The 15725-nt window shown below is 42.8% G+C and overlaps 1 protein-coding gene across 7 annotated transcripts in view; it reads right to left on the bottom strand.

The window, feature by feature from the left end:
• INSC (INSC spindle orientation adaptor protein) overlaps positions 1-15725 on the bottom strand; it is a 276146-nt gene that overhangs the window by 131023 nt on the left and 129398 nt on the right. For 5 of the 7 annotated variants that reach the window (XM_075928026.1, XM_025186251.2, XM_075928025.1 and 2 more), the window contains one exon: positions 363-708. In XM_075928026.1, the coding sequence (XP_075784141.1) occupies positions 363-708 (346 nt within the window). Of the gene's footprint in view, positions 1-362; positions 709-1116; positions 1161-15725 lie in introns of all 7 variants that reach the window. The other 2 variants (XM_075928030.1, XM_075928031.1) reach the window with 2 other exon arrangements.

The raw sequence follows: 15725 nt of genomic DNA, 5'->3' as shown, positions 1-15725 counted from the left end.
TCCCTTTTTATTGGAATCTGATTATAATGGAGATTTAAAAAAAAAAAAAAAAAGAGTTAGCACAGTCCCAGTCTCAAAAACATTTTCTACATTTTAACTGAAGAAAAGACTGAATTTCAGTAGTAAACATGGAGTAAACTATTCAACATAAGTAAAGATGGCAGAACCAGATCTACAAAACCACTGTGACCTAACCACCACCTGACTATATGGTTCTGAGATATGGAGTCACGCTGCTAAGAATGGAGTTGCCACTATTGTCATTTTAAAAAAATTACTGGTGCAGGCAACATCTGATCAGCTCCAACATTCTAAACAAATTCAAATTGACAAGCAAATTAATATTGAAGAAATAATCCTACCTGGTGCATTTCTTCTGAGGAATTTCTAGTGAAGCTAGTACATTCATTTATCATTGAACGTATGTGACAATTGACTCTCAGTGTCATGCCATGAACTCTCTGCCATCTGTTCTTCTCCAGCTTTTGAGAAATCCTGGTCAATTCCGTGCTTATAATCCAAGCTCTTTTTAACAGTAACTGCAAGTTACCATATGCACTATGTGGTGATGAAAGGATAAGATCACTCTGTGCATCCTCCTCTGCGCTGATTGGTTTGGACTGAAGAACACACATACATTCGCAATCTGTCATTAACTTCAAGTCCTCCATCCAACGCTGCACGGAATCCACCTGAATTAAGTGCGTGCTAAAGTGTAGTAAAAAATGCTATCAAACAAAAGATCTCAATCAGTTTAGACATAGCTTTCATGAATAGCATATAGGGCCATAATTTCCCATAAAGATGGATCTTAAAAAAATTAAATGACGAATTAACTTGGGTGAAATATGAAAGTGACACACTTCATATTCCATATAAAGATTTTGAGTGCCTATAAGCCACTTCCACATTAGAGGTAAACAGATCTCCAAAGGGGACTGTGATTTGCCTATAGCCAGGCATAATCTGAAATCAATGTTGTATTCAATTTTATTTTAGCTGAAATTAAGATCAGATATAAAAAGTTAATTGTATTAGCAGAGTAACTGATGGGTAATGGCCTTCTTAGAAGTGAAGCCACCAGGCTGATACACACACAACCATGTCCATACTTGCCTTATAGAAAGCTGGAACTGTTAGTTTCTCAATCTTCAAGAGACCTAAATACACACAAAACACATTTGCTGGTGGAAAAGGAGGATATTACTTGGAACACTGAGACCAAAAGAAAATTTGGGGAGAAGCCCGATTTAGAAGACATAAAAATTGGGCCCAGTTCTATGAGATTCTAAGGTCTTCTAAAGAATGGGGTAAAAATCCTCAGTTCTCATTGGCGGTGCTCTGTGCCTTTCTAATTTAAGGATACATTTGGGAGCACTGAAAATCAAATACTGGAGACATCTGTGAATATAGTGAGAAATGAAAGGATTATATGTGCTGAAGAGCATCACTGAAGAGATTAACCTGTCAACCAAGCTTTTGAAACTTATTTTTTGCCTTTTTACTAATTTTTACTATGATAAAATACCTGCCTGTCATTAATTCTGAAATGTTTTGCCAGACATGTATTTTTCAGTAGCAAAAGTCTTACAACTAATACCAATTCATGTCAAATGTAACACAGGAACTAAGAACTCCAGTGTTCCATATAAACTGAAGAAAGCTTTCTAGAAATAACTCCAAGGGCAGTGTGGCGGGCCCCTCCCGCCTGAGTCCCCAACACCGCTACGATGCAGTTTGTAGCTGGCCCTTTAAACAAGGCCAAGGCCCTCCGGCCTGAGTCCACAATGTAGTTCAGGGGTTATAGCGGGGCACACCCCCGAGTAGGGGGACCCAGGCCCACCCTACTCCACCGGGTCCCAGCCCAGGGCCCTGTGAGCGACCAGGTAACGGGTCACTCCCTCAGTGGGGCAGTCTGGCCGAAACACACCGAGGTTCTCTGGGCAGGAGAGGCAGCTCCCGCTCCTGCCCTGGGCCACTTCCTACCTAGTCCCCAGAGGTGCCTTCCCCTGTACCCGCCCAGCTGGCTGCGAGCTCCATGCCAGCGTCCCCTCGCTCGGTAGTCCCGGGGTTGCCCCAACTCGCCTCCACGTCCTTTTCCACCTCTCCTGGCGTTCCCAGCAACAGCTGAGAGGGCGCGGCGCGGCGCTCCGCTCCGCTCCCTGCCCTGCCCTGCCCTGGTCCTTCTCCTCCGGTCATCTCTCCAGACTGAGTCTTTCCCCAGGCTTTTATAGCCCTGCTGCAGCCCGGGCATGCTTAGTAGAGCTGTGGGGGAGGGGCCTCTGCAGCCAGGTAACCCTGGCTGGGCCCTGTAGGTTCAGTGCGGGGCTGCCTCGCCCCGTCACAGGCAGTATTGGAAGACAACTTCAAGTTAGATAACAAACAACTAAATAAATGTATATAAATTATCAAATTTCACCTCAGACAGTGGAAGACATATGTTGCACATGCACATGCAGTGCCTATGAAGAAAATTATGGAAAATGTGACACTTCAGTGTTCCACAGAACACTGTGCATCATGGGCTGAATCTGCAGACTTCCCCAATAGCAGAAAAGACATTTTCACATATAATTAGATAAAGGATGCTTAGTCAGGTGGTTCAGTACAAGATTTAGGTCTCAGGAAGGATTCCTCTCTACTGGTGTAGAGTTGAATATTAGTATCAGAAGAGGGCTTTCAGCAATCTTTTTGGAAAGCCCCTGCAGCTTAATAACAGAACCACCTAGAATTCAATAAACTGAACAGTGAGGATGAAAAAGGCTCCTTTCAGTTTTCTCATTGCTCCAAGCCAAGCAGGTGGTTTGCTAAAGCCTTTCTACAGCTGAGAGAGGCCAATTAATCTGGTTGGGTCTTAAAGGGTGTGAACACTCCCAGCCCACCTAAATTGATACATCTGGTTCTACCTCCAGTAAGCTATAGAAGAGGTGAGACCTATTGTAATGAATATGTGAACTCTCCTACTAATGGATAAAATACCTTAATCCAAAAACCTAACAGCTCAAGATGAGATATGTTGTATAAAGGAAATACTGTGAATAAAGTAAAAATAAATATGGATCATATATGGAATGTATGCTGCTTAGAAACTGAAGCATTTGATTCTTACTCCCCTCACACAATGGTATACATTTTGCATAAAAATACAATTCTGGGCAGCTGAATCCTATTTTAGTCAATTACACCCATCTACATTAGAACCTTTCAAGAGGGCCCATCGTGGAAACTTATAAACTGAAACAATTACTGTTGTGACTTCTGTGCATTTAAGAAAAATGTCTTCTGCAGAGCAATGATGGACTTTCTGTAGTAGCAGAAATCTGCTTGTACTTTGGAAACAGTATGGAGGCCACTGGGCAGAATAGTTACAGAACAAAATAACAGAAGCCAACTGTAGCATCTTGTAATACTATCTGAACTGTAGCCAATGCACTGTGTGAGTCCTTGGAGAAGTGACTTCACTTTGTGCATCAGTGAACTCAGCTGCATGACAGAGGCAGACATAGAGCCCTTCAGTTAAAAACTCATTTTACACATTGTCCAAGCTTCCCTGGACATATAAATTACTGATCCAAAAATACTGACCTGTTAAGAATTGGTTTACAGTTTTGAATGTCCTCTGTGTTTTAAATTCATTTGTTATAGCATTGAGCATGCTACTGTACAGACCAGAGTCTTGGCCAATGACAGGCACTAATAAAAAGAGATTGTAGGCAGCCCATCACAGATGGCTAAGGAAGATACTACCAACTTCATGGAAAGTCAAATATAAATGTGAGAGTAAGGAAGCTGAGCAGGACACATTAGAAAATATCAAAAAAAGAATACTCAGGTGTCTGGAGCAAAATACAGGACTATGTATTTACATAGTCCTGTATTTTGCTTCAGCTACACCAGACTAACACGGCTATATTTCTATTACTATTCAGGTGTCTGGGACATGCATATTCTGGAAGATGAGAGACCTGGGACCCCAGGGATAAAAAAGAAAGCAAGGAAGGCCAAAAAAGAATTGGTGAAAGACAATAGTAGAGGATAGTGAATATATTGGCATCACCTTGGTACCACCACTAGCAAGGACTATAATCAATAGAGGAACTGGATTGCCTCATATGTACGAGGCATAGGAGCTAAGGATTAAAAAAGATTGCCTTCCTCAAACCTCTTCTCTGGAGCAGTATCTGAAAGGTTCCTACTATGAGGCTGAACCTAGTGTCGCTGTGCTCTGTGCTAACATACTGACTGGCTTCAATGGAAAAAGGATCAAGCCCCATATTTAGTAGATATGACCACAAGTGTTATACCAATATATATTACTATAACTAAGTTGTATACACGTCAAAATACTTGATGAATTATTGTGAACAAAATATTTTAAAATGCAAATTAAAACCAACTGCCTCTTTCTCTAATGACAAAGTCAGGAGGTTAATGCTTCTGCATGAGTCATGAAATAAACCTGAAGAGCTTCTATGTGATCTGGAACAATGGTTGAGAGAATTTCTATGGAAGCATAAGAAACTGAAATAAAGATACCTACACAGTTTTGTTGTAGCACTCTGTGTGGATTGAGCACAGACTTATGGGTCCTGGATTTTACACGTTAACTCTAAGCACTGCATGTTAAGGGGCATTCATCTACTTCTCTACATGCTGCCTGGACAAATGCATATGGAGAAACAGAAAACAAATCGATAAAAAAGATTCTAGAAGTGGAAAGAAATATTTACATTTGAATTATCCAAAAATATTGAGGCTGGTAAATGCAAATGGCATGAGATTACCACAGTTTCTTTGAATATGGATTGTCCATGGGAAAAATTGGACTGAAAGGTGTGAACTTCACACTTAGGGCTGCCTGAGGAAAGGTTTTCTTGTGTGTGGTTTCCAGTGGCAACCCCACTGTCTCCTGGAAAGTCCAGGAACCACCATTATACTATTGGGCTTTCACTGTCCTGATCAATGTATGTGACTCTAGAAGCACCCTAATGCAAGAGGACAAGGAGCTCATTGATATTGGCAAGTAAGTTTCAGCTGCCCTGACTAGTTGGGTGTACCCAACTTACTAATGATACCTTCTAGAAACAGTTTAATGATATGCAAGATATCAACAGAAAGTTAACATACTGATCATGAATATTATTGTGTGTGTATATGTATGAAGGTCAAATTTAAGGTCACAGATACACTTTGATAACAAGTTCCAATATGTCTGCCAGGAGAGGGTGAAGTTATCCCACCCTAGTCAAAGGAATGTTATTCTGCCACCCGAAAAGTATTTTCAGGGTACAATGAGACATTAGGAATTCAATTTAAGTAGAAGGTAACAGGGCCATCAAGCAAACAAAGGGAAGAGACAAACACTCAGCACCACCACCAAGGGAGGAAATTGTAGAAACACCAGCATAGAATTTCCTTCAACACCAGATTCCATGTCACCTTACTCACAGCTTCCACGAACATTATTTTGGGAGGTAACCTAAAGAAGAACACACATCAAAGGTTCAATGGGCTATAATAGAAGGGGACAGAGAACCACAAGTTCCCTTTCACTGAAGGCAACAAAAGAACAGAGCACTTTGTGTGAGAGCCTGACAGAGGAGAGACCAGTCATTTTCCTGGCAGGTAAATTGGCAAGGAAATTAGCTTTAACAAACCTAGCGTTCGCTTTGCTAAACCAGGCTCTAGAAAGCCTTTTTACTTACTTGCAGGTAATCATTTACAACTTTATTCTTACACTTGGATTCATTTAAAACCCCATCTCCTTTTCTTAAGGGCCTTGTTTTAATCCAAAGCAACCTAATGCGGTGCTTGATTTAACGTGTACTTTTAATTCCAATTAATGTGGAAAACTGCTGAGTATTGAATCTTTAAAGCAAAAATGAACCTGACTCTCTCTCTGAATGGTCTAGGGGAGGACTGGACATTGCATTGCACATGGTTTTGAGGACATTTGCTACTGGTGCCATCTTCCCAGGTGTAACACGCATGCTCCTGGAATCAGAACTGTTGAGACAGAGCTGCTTACAAGATACTCAGTGTGTGCTTGTATGATGACTGGAAGTGTTCAGAAAAGAGAGCTACAGCTTCAGAGAATTCTGAGGCACCTGGGATTATCCCAAAATGTAACAATACCCTGAGCAGAATGGGCTGGCGATGATAGTGTCGATAGCTTTTGCTATATCTGGATTACCTCCTAGAATGCAAAATTTCAGTCCCTGCTTTTGGTCTCTTTTTCTTCTACACTTTATTTCTTTTCTTCCTTCCCCCTCCTCTCTTTTTGCCTTCTCTTTAATAGCCTGGCTTAGCCATTCACGACTCATTTATTGAAATACCATTGTGAGCTCACAACCAGCAAAGAAGCTAAGTTTTAGAGCCCTCTAGCAAAGTTCACTGCATTGTATCTTTTCAGAAACTAGTCAGAGCAGCACTATACAGGTATTCTTCTGCATGACCTTGCATGTTTGTACATATTTAGTAAACATGAATATTTAGGACCCAGTTGAGACTCTGGTTTCTTTATAATATTTAGTTTCTTTTTGTGATCTTTACACAGTCCTAGGATCATTAGGAAACAATTAGTTGACACAGAAAGTAGAGAAGATCAAACATGTTCTCCTAAGCCATTCTTCAACCCTGGAAAGCTTTTATATGCCTGTGATTTTTTGGCTGTTGCATATAAGAGATAGCTAGCATGCAATCAAAAAAAGGATCAGAATATTAGTAAAACGCAAAACACTTGGGTAAAACAGAGAAAATGAAAGAGCAAATGGGATCAAGCTCTAAAAAAAGCCCATGTTTAAAAAGCAAGAACAAAAGTACAGAGTTGAAAAACAAATCAGAAGTCAAAACATTAAGGAAAGACAGTGAAGAGCTATTTTATAGAATACTTTTAATTCAGGTTATTATATTCTGGGAAAAGACAAAAGGAGAAGAATTGTATATTTTTAAAAATGTGTACAGTTTGGTGTTCTAATAGAAAAAGCAATACAATAGTGTTTGTGCCCTGTTTGTAACTCTTATGGTAGGATAATCCTCTGCAGATTTTATTTTTGTAACTATGAACCTATAATACAGGACTGTAAGGGCATATTTACACTTCAGGGCTTAACTCAAAATAAGCTATGCAAATTGAGCTATGTGAATTGCGTAGCTTATTTCAAAATAGCTTATTTCGAGTTTTGGTGCTGTCTACACTGCACTTATTTCTAAGTAGAACACTCTTCCTCTGACTCTCCTTACATCTCATAAAATCAGGGTTACAGGAATTGGAGCAAGAAGTTCTTCAGCTTGACAGTATTTCAACATTATGTTGAAATAACTGTCAGCAGTGTAGACGCAGACTATGTTATTTCGAAATAATACTGCTGTGTAGACATAGCCTAACAGGCATAGCTAAGTTTCACCAACATAACAGACTTACAAAAAATATGCACAGTACACAGCATAAAGGTTAGCTCTTCAGCTAGTGTAAATCAGTATAGCTACAATGAAGTCAATTAGAACTATATTGATTCACACTAAATACAAATTTGATCTTACATATTTTAATTATTTATCTCAAGAACAAAACTGTATTTCCCTCCGTTCTATTTCCAGTGCTGGCCAGACTGTGCCTCTTCAGTTCAAAGATGTTAATTCATGCAGAAACATATATTCCCATATATACCTATCTTAGGATTTGGCTGAAACATAAAGGCTATGTCTATACTTCAGGCTTCTTGCGCAAGAACTTTTTGTGCAAGAGTTCTTTTGAAAAAGTTCTTGCACAAGAGCACGTCCACACTGCCATGTGCTTTTGCGCAAGAGATGTGCTTTTGCACAAGACCATCCATGGCAGTGTGGATGCTCTCTTGTGTAAGAAAGCTCAGATGGCCATTTTAGCCATAGGGGTTTCTTGCGCAAGAAACCCCTGTTCCCGTCCACAGTAGCCTTTTTGTGAAGAGTTCTTGCGCAAAAAGGTGTATTCCTCGTGGTGAGAGGAATAATTCTTCCACAAATAGCCCTCTCTTCTGATGCTCTACTGTAAACTTTCTTGCGCAAGAATGGGCTTGTAGTGTGGATGCTCCACAAGTTTTTGCACAAGAACAGCCATTTTTGTGCAAGAAGCCTGCAGTGTAGACGTGCCCAAAGAGATCCCCCGCCACTCTTCTTTCCTAACTAATCTGGCCACTGGTTATATTTTGTAGCTGGTTGGCCTCACAAGCTGCTTCGATAGAAATGATCAAGGAAAGTTTTAAATTACTTCTTGTAGTTTTTTCTAGCTGTATATCTAAGCATGCATACTACATTCATCACCATTCTAGGAGCACTGCCCCATGGTCATTACATAAAGTCTTGCTGTAAGAAGAGAATCTGCAATTACATTAGCGACGAGGAGTCCTGTGGCACCTTATAGACTAACTGAAGTGGCGGAGCATAAGCTTTCGTGGGCAAAGACCCACTTCGTCAGATGCATGTCTTTGCCCACGAAAGCTTATGCTCCTACACTTCAGTTAGTCTATAAGGTGCCACAGGACTCCTCGTCGCTTTTGCAGATTCAGACTAACACGGCTACCCCTCTGATACTTGCAATTACATTAGGTATGATAAAAATGACATGACCATCATCAAGTCCTATGCTTCAAGATATAGGTTGATCAGCAACTGGACTCAGGAAAAAATGTCCTCCACAGCATTATAACAGTGCTGCACAAGTGACCAAGTGCATTATATGCATGTACTGGGAGGAGAGTCACCCCTTCAATTGTGTGATATAGACACAAGATACTAGAAGAGAGAAATTATTGATCTGTTCTATCACAATTCCTGCTTTGCCATGTCTAATACCAATTTTAGACTTTATGCCAATACTAATTTTAGACTTTACAGGCTGCTTTTTAAGGGCTTTATTTTATTCAGCTTTAAATTGTATATTGTGTGATTGCATTACATGGTTGATTGTGGCTGTCTGATTCTTCTTATGTATAATTTCTCTTTCCTTTATTAGATAAGAAACAAGACTTCCACATAGACAAAAATAATGACTTCAAAAGTTTCATTTATAGCTACATGAGGCATTTGCATGACACTCTGTAGAGGTTCATTTGACTTGCAATAATGTAGTTTTCATTTTTGGACTATAGAATATACTTTGATTGCTGATTAAATTTGTTTACTGAGTACAAATAACTGTTACTACATTTTGCACTCACAGGGTGAAACCTAAAAATGACAAACAGATAAAACAAGGAATCTTTGATTTTCTGCTAAAGAGAACTCAAGTCATCCACTTGGAAGAGAGGAAAATTATATAAAGGGGTGGGAATTTCAAAAGCACCCACTTGTCATTAGCCTAACTTTATTCACATTGTAGTAAATGTTACAATTCTGATTGACTTCAATGGGGCCAGACTTGACTAACACTTTGGCAGCATCTAGACTGGCATGATATTGTGCAAAAGCAGATGCTTTTGCACAAAATCTTGCCGTCTCTCTACACTGGCAGTGAGTATTTGTGCTAGAACACTGACTTTGTAATGTACAAAATCAGTGGTTCTTGCGCAAATACTCTGATGCTCCTGTTCAGGGATAAGCCCTCTTGTGCAAGCATTCTTGAGCAAGAGGGCCAGTGTAGACATCAACGTTAATTTCTTACGCAAGAAAGCCCGATGGTTAAAATGGCCATAGGAGCTTTCTTGTGCAAGAGAGCGTCTACACTGGAACGGATGCTTTTGCGCAAAAGCAAATCTTTTGCGCAAAGGCACATGCCAGTATAGAAGCTCTCTTGCGCAAATACTTTTAATGGAAAAACTTGGCGCAAAAAATCACGCCAGTCTAGACGCAGCCTTTGGCTTTTGATAATCCCACTGTCAAAAAGTAACTTGAACATACATTGATTGGATTTTATATCAGGAAAGGTCTTCATCTTGCATTACTGCTAGTCTGTAAACTTCTATTGACTGAAATTAAAACAATGTCAAATTAAAATTTAAAAATAGCATTTGTAAAAATACTTATGTGTAGCCTATGGAGATGTAGAACAGCAAACTTCATTTATTACTATAAGGAAAACATATATCCTTAAGAACACAAGAGGCAAAATCCTGCTCATTTTCTTAATACAAGTCATCACACTGACTTCAATGGGGCTATTACTATGAAGACAATTATTTGGCCTTTATACTGGAAAGCTTGGTAAGCCAAAAAGCCATTGTGCCTCTCACTGTGTTTGATGCTGTGAGGCATAGTTTAGTTCCAATTAGTATAGTTCATTTAATATGATGGACCCTTAGGCTATGTCTAGACTGCAGGCTTCTTTCGAAAGAGGCTCTTTCGAAAGCATCTTTCGAAAGAGCCTCTTTCAAAAGATCGCGTCTAGACTGCAGGCGGATCTTTCGAAAGAGAAATCCGCTTTTTCGAAAGAGAGCACCCAGCGAGTCTGGATGCTCTCTTTCGAGGAAGCCCTATTTACATTGAAGAACGCCTTCTTTCGAAAGAGGAACTTTCGAAAGAAGGCGTTCTTCCTCTTGAAACGAGGTTTACCGCCATCGAAAGAAAAGCCGCGTTCTTTCGAAATAATTTCGAAAGAACGTGGCTTGAGTCTGGACGCAGGGGAAGTTTTTTCGGGAAAAGGCTACTTTTCCCGAAAAAACCCCTGAGTCTGGACACAGCCTTAGATAGAAGGTCCTATTGGAATCATTGATATGTACAATTATGACTTAGATTTTACAATGTCAAGACTGTTCTTTTTTGTATGTGGGTTTTTTTTCTTCTTTTCTTTTGTTCCTGCCTACCTTCCATCTTAAACCATTTTCTACAGGTGTTCTTCCTGGTAGTATGCCATGCCAGGCATATTGATCCACATAGCAGATGTCTCTAGTAGACTTCAATTACTTCTCTGGTTCTGTCTCTTCCCTGGTTACTGCAAGCTCTGTGAGGTTTTGTATCTATTATAGTTTATAACAACATTCTGATCATGATAGGAAAGCTTTAACGGAGAGCAGGCTCTTACAACATACTCTAAAATGCTCAGACTCCACTTTATCTAATCTGCTATGGAAGTTTATTGTAGCATTCTCCCAAATCTTAGGCTCTCAATTAGTTCTTCTTGGCTTCTTGAACTACAATTCTCCGAGACAATGTAGGCATCTCAGGAAGTCATGGATGCAGATGCAGTCACCAATGGATTGAACTAGATTCTGACTTGCTGATGTTCTGAAAAAGGCCTTAGTATTGATCAACAGAAGCAGACTGGGAGCAAGTGGAGGACAATGTCCACAGAAGAGCTCTGGGTAAGCGTGAAAACTGGTCAACCTGTGGAACTCATTGCCAGAGGATGTGGTGAAGGCTAGAACTTTAACAGGGTTCAAAAAAGAGCTAGATTGATTCATGGAGGTTAGGTCCATCAATGGCTATTAGCCAGAATGGGTAGGAATGGTATCCCTGGCCTCTGTTTCTCTGGAGGTTGGTGACAGGGGAGGGATCATGTGAGGATTACCTGTTGTGATCCTTCCCTCTGGGGCATCTGGTATTGGCCACTGTTGGCAGACAGGATATTGGGCTAGATGGACCTTTGATCTGACCCAGTATGGCTGTTCTTATGTTCTTAGTCTCTCTCACAATCAGAAATTCTCAGCTTCACTAGGATTTAATCTCAAATAATCAACTCTAGTTAGCTAGCCAGAGTTCAGAACACTCTTTTTTCTAATAAGGACAAGGCTGAAGAGGCTATAGGAGCTTTCACTATGAACATTTGTGCAAATTAAGTATGTTAAAAGGTGAAAGCGGCAAGGAGTCCTGTGGCACCTTATAGACTAACTGAAGTGTTGGAGCATAAGCTTTCGTGGGCAAAGACCCACTTCCTCAGATGCATCTGACGAAGTGGGTCTTTGCCCACGAAAGCTTATGCTCCGCCACTTCAGTTAGTCTATAAGGTGCCACAGGACTCCTCGCTGCTTTTGCAGATTCAGACTAACACAGCTACCCCTCTGTTAAAAGCTGAGTAATTGGCTAATCATGTAGTCAATACAATTTGTATGGGCTACACATTTGTATGGGATTAATCAATAAGGGAAGGCGCTCATTCCTGGCTTCTGCCAAGTCCAGGAGCTACCCTGCTGCAGCTCTGAATTTAAATGTAGCAGGAGCTGGGCACATAGGCATTTAAACTGCATCCTACTATATTTAACTGCAGAGCCACAGTGTGGGTAGTTCCCAGACCTGGCACAAGCTGGGACTGAACAAGCCTGGCTTAGTCCCAGCTCGCGTCACGTCTGGGACTGCCCGACTGTGTTTCTGCCTTTTAAATGTAGTAAGAGCAAATACATTTAAAATGCAGATCCACAGCACAGGTAGGCCCTGGACCCAGCAGAAGCTGGGACTGAGCCAGGCTTGTTCATTCCCAGCTTACGCCGGGTCCAGCATCCCCTGGCTAAGGGGGGATACGAGCAGGGACCTGGAACGCATGCTCCACAGACAGGGGCTGCTGCTGGAGCAGCCTTTGTTCATGGCCTGCCCAGGCCACCACGGACAAGAGCTACTTTGCAGCAGCCTTCCCAGTTCCTGCCCCCCACTGCTGCTTCTGATAGAGGCAGTAGTGGGGGGCAGGCAGGCAGCACCATGGAGATGGTGCTGGGGGGAACCAGCTTTTAAGATAGCTCCCCCCAGGACCGGCTCCTGTTTCCTCCCTCCCCTTGCTGTCTCTGATACAGAGGCAGCCTGGGGAGGGGGGCAATGCGTATAGTCAAGTAGTCAATTTGTGAAACAAGTGAAAGTTTGCAATGTTTTTTAACAATATCCACCCAATTTGCATGTCAACTCACTGCACAGCATTTTATACAACTCTAAATGAGTCTTAGAGTGGTTTCTGTCGAAAAAAAGGAAACGGCAGATTATATTAGCGTCTATTTTTATGTTAAAAGAAACACTGCAGGCCATTCTTTACATACCTATGTATGAATATATTTTTATTTGATTCAAGGGCTACTTATTCCTTATAAAGTCTGCTGGCCTCTATTCAGAGAAATGATTAAAAGGCAATAAAGATAAGAACCAGCTAACCTTTTCCCAAAACAACCGCACTTACTGAAAGGTTATGATGCTTTGAAATCAGATGAGTCCCTTGTGGTAGATGGTAAATACAACATTAAGTTAGCCAATGACAATACCTTTTACCCTTTAACACCATTGTTTAATGTGACAGTAGGTTTAAATCACTATTAAGAAATAGCACAGGTCTCATCACTACCATATTATGTCAAGACAAAGACCAGTTTTATTTCTTGTTATCAATGTTTTCTTAAAGGCTGCAAAAAAAATCTATTGTTATAAAAGCTGTAGATTATTTCCAAATACCTGCATCAGAATTGGGTCTGAGACATGTGGTGATTACACTGTAACCGAATGTATGGAGCGTTTACAGTGTGTTTAATCAAATCTAAAGATACCAAATTAAGAAGCAGATTGTGAGATCTTGAACTTGATGTATGCAGTGAGATATTTACTTTTGTTTATAAGGAAAGTAAAACTATCCAACAGTTAAACATCATTAATATAACATGGCAGTGTCAAATTAAATACAGCATTATTACAAATATCCAAAGGGCACTAAGCAAGTTATCATTTTGGATACATCTTTTCAGTTCTAATTGCTGCAAAATCTGAGTGTCATGATGATTTTTTAAATTTATTACCATGAATGTTGCCTCTAATATTTTCCATCCATGTGCAGATTTTTTCCATGTGTGGAATACATTTTTATGTGCACCAAGGCATGTGTGAATGTTTACCACAAGTAGAAACAAAAAACCTAGCTGTGAGCGCTCTCCTAAGCAACCACACAGGAAACACTGATTACAGCTTAACATTCTCCGTAGAGCGCTTATGTTTTTATATTTTCTCTGATTTCTTCTTTGTAAATTGTTCCTCCTCCCACCCAAAAAATTTCAAGATCACTAGAGAACATCACGAAGAGAGGCTGTAAGAATGATTTTTTAATTCATTTACTTTGATGGGTAGTTCACAACAGAGCCAAATGTAGGTCCTAATCTTGAAAAGACTTACGCATATGATTAACTTTACTCATGGGAGTCAAGTTAGTCCTCTACATTGGAATTTGCTGAAAATACACCTAGTTCAGCCCCCACAGGATAACCTATTTTTTGTCTGCTTTAACTCATTGCCTCATACCTGGAGTACACAGGGTGAAATGCCTAGATAAGAACACATACACCAGCTAACTTTCAGAGGGTATGTCTACACTAGAAAGTTAGTTCGAACTAACGGACGTTAGTTCGAACTAACTTTCCTATGCGCTACACTAGCGCTCCGTTAGTTCGAACTTAATTCGAACTAACGGAGCGCTTAGTTCGAACTAGGTAAACCTCATTTTACGAGGACTAACGCCTAGTTCGAACTAGCTAGTTCGAACTAAGGGCTGTGTAGCCCTTTAGTTCGAACTAGTGGGAGGCTAAGGCTTCCCAGGTTTCCCTGGTGGCCACTCTGGCCAACACCAGGGAAACTCTATTGCCCCCCTCCCGGCCCCGGAGCCCTTAAAGGGCCACGGGCTGGCTACTCACTTTGTGCCAGTTGCAAGGCTGCCAGCACCCGTGCCTGCACAGCCTGCACCTGCCACAGGATGAGCCAGCCATCCGAGGGCTCCCAGCCCTCCACTGCTCCCCACGACCAGCCTGGCGGCTCCCGGGAGCCTGCCCGGGGGCGCAAAAGGCGGGCGCCCGCCTGGTCAAGTGCGGAGATCGTGGACCTCATCGAGGTTTGGGGGGAAGCCTCAAATGTCCACGATCTCCGCACTAGCCACCGGAACGCGGCCGTCTATGGACGCATGGCTGCCAGCCTGGCCGCCAGGGGCCACCAGCGCAGCCGGGAGCAGGTGCGCTGCAAGATTAAAGACTTGCGGCAGTCCTACTCCCGGGCCTGCCTGCCAGGGGCTGACCCGGAGGCCTGCCCCCACTTCCATGCCCTGGACCGCATCCTGGGGCCTCATGCCGTCCCTGCCCCCCGGGACGTGATTGACCCCGGGGCAGAGGGACCGCTCCTGGACACCGAGGAGGAGGAAGAGGGCTCTGAGAGCCAGGAGCCTGCCGCCAGCCTTCCCAGGACCCGGGACCCCCGAGGCACCCCACAGAGCCGCTCGCCTGCATCATCAGAGGCCGGGGAGGCGTCCACCTGTGAGTACCCTCGTGTTCCCCTTATGTGTACGGGGGGCTGGGGCGAGAGGGAGCCCCGGGACCGTGCGCCTGGGCCTTGCCCACTACGGAGCAGCAGCTGGGGATCCTGCAGGGGCCCTGGCCTTGCAGAGGGGAGCTGGGTTTCACACACCTGGGCCCCTGGGGTAATTGACCGCTGGTCTTCTTGCACCACAGCTGCAGCACCGGGGACTGCAGGGCGCACCACACCGCCTGCAGCAGCCGCCCGCGCCCGGGCAAGCAGGACAGCCAGGAACCAGGAGGACTACCAGAGGCGGCATCTCCGGTTCCTGGACCGACAGCTCCGTCTCCAGGACCACTGGGTCCAGGAGGACCTCAGGCTGCGCCAGAGGAGTCTGGAGGCCCTGGAGGAGCAGGGCCGTGCCCTGCGAGGCCACCTCCAGAGCCTGCTAGACCGCTTTCCATTTCCTCCTCCCCCTGCTCCCCCTCTTGCTCCCCCTCTTGCTCCCCCTGCTCCCCCTCTTGCTCCCCCTCTTGCTCCCCCTGCTCCCCCTCTTGCTCCCCCTGCTCCCCCTGCTC

The sequence above is a fragment of the Pelodiscus sinensis genome, chromosome 4 (genome assembly GCF_049634645.1).
Source record: "Pelodiscus sinensis isolate JC-2024 chromosome 4, ASM4963464v1, whole genome shotgun sequence".
Lineage (NCBI taxonomy): Eukaryota > Metazoa > Chordata > Testudines > Trionychidae > Pelodiscus > Pelodiscus sinensis.
This window is presented reverse-complemented; position numbering and strand designations above follow the sequence as displayed.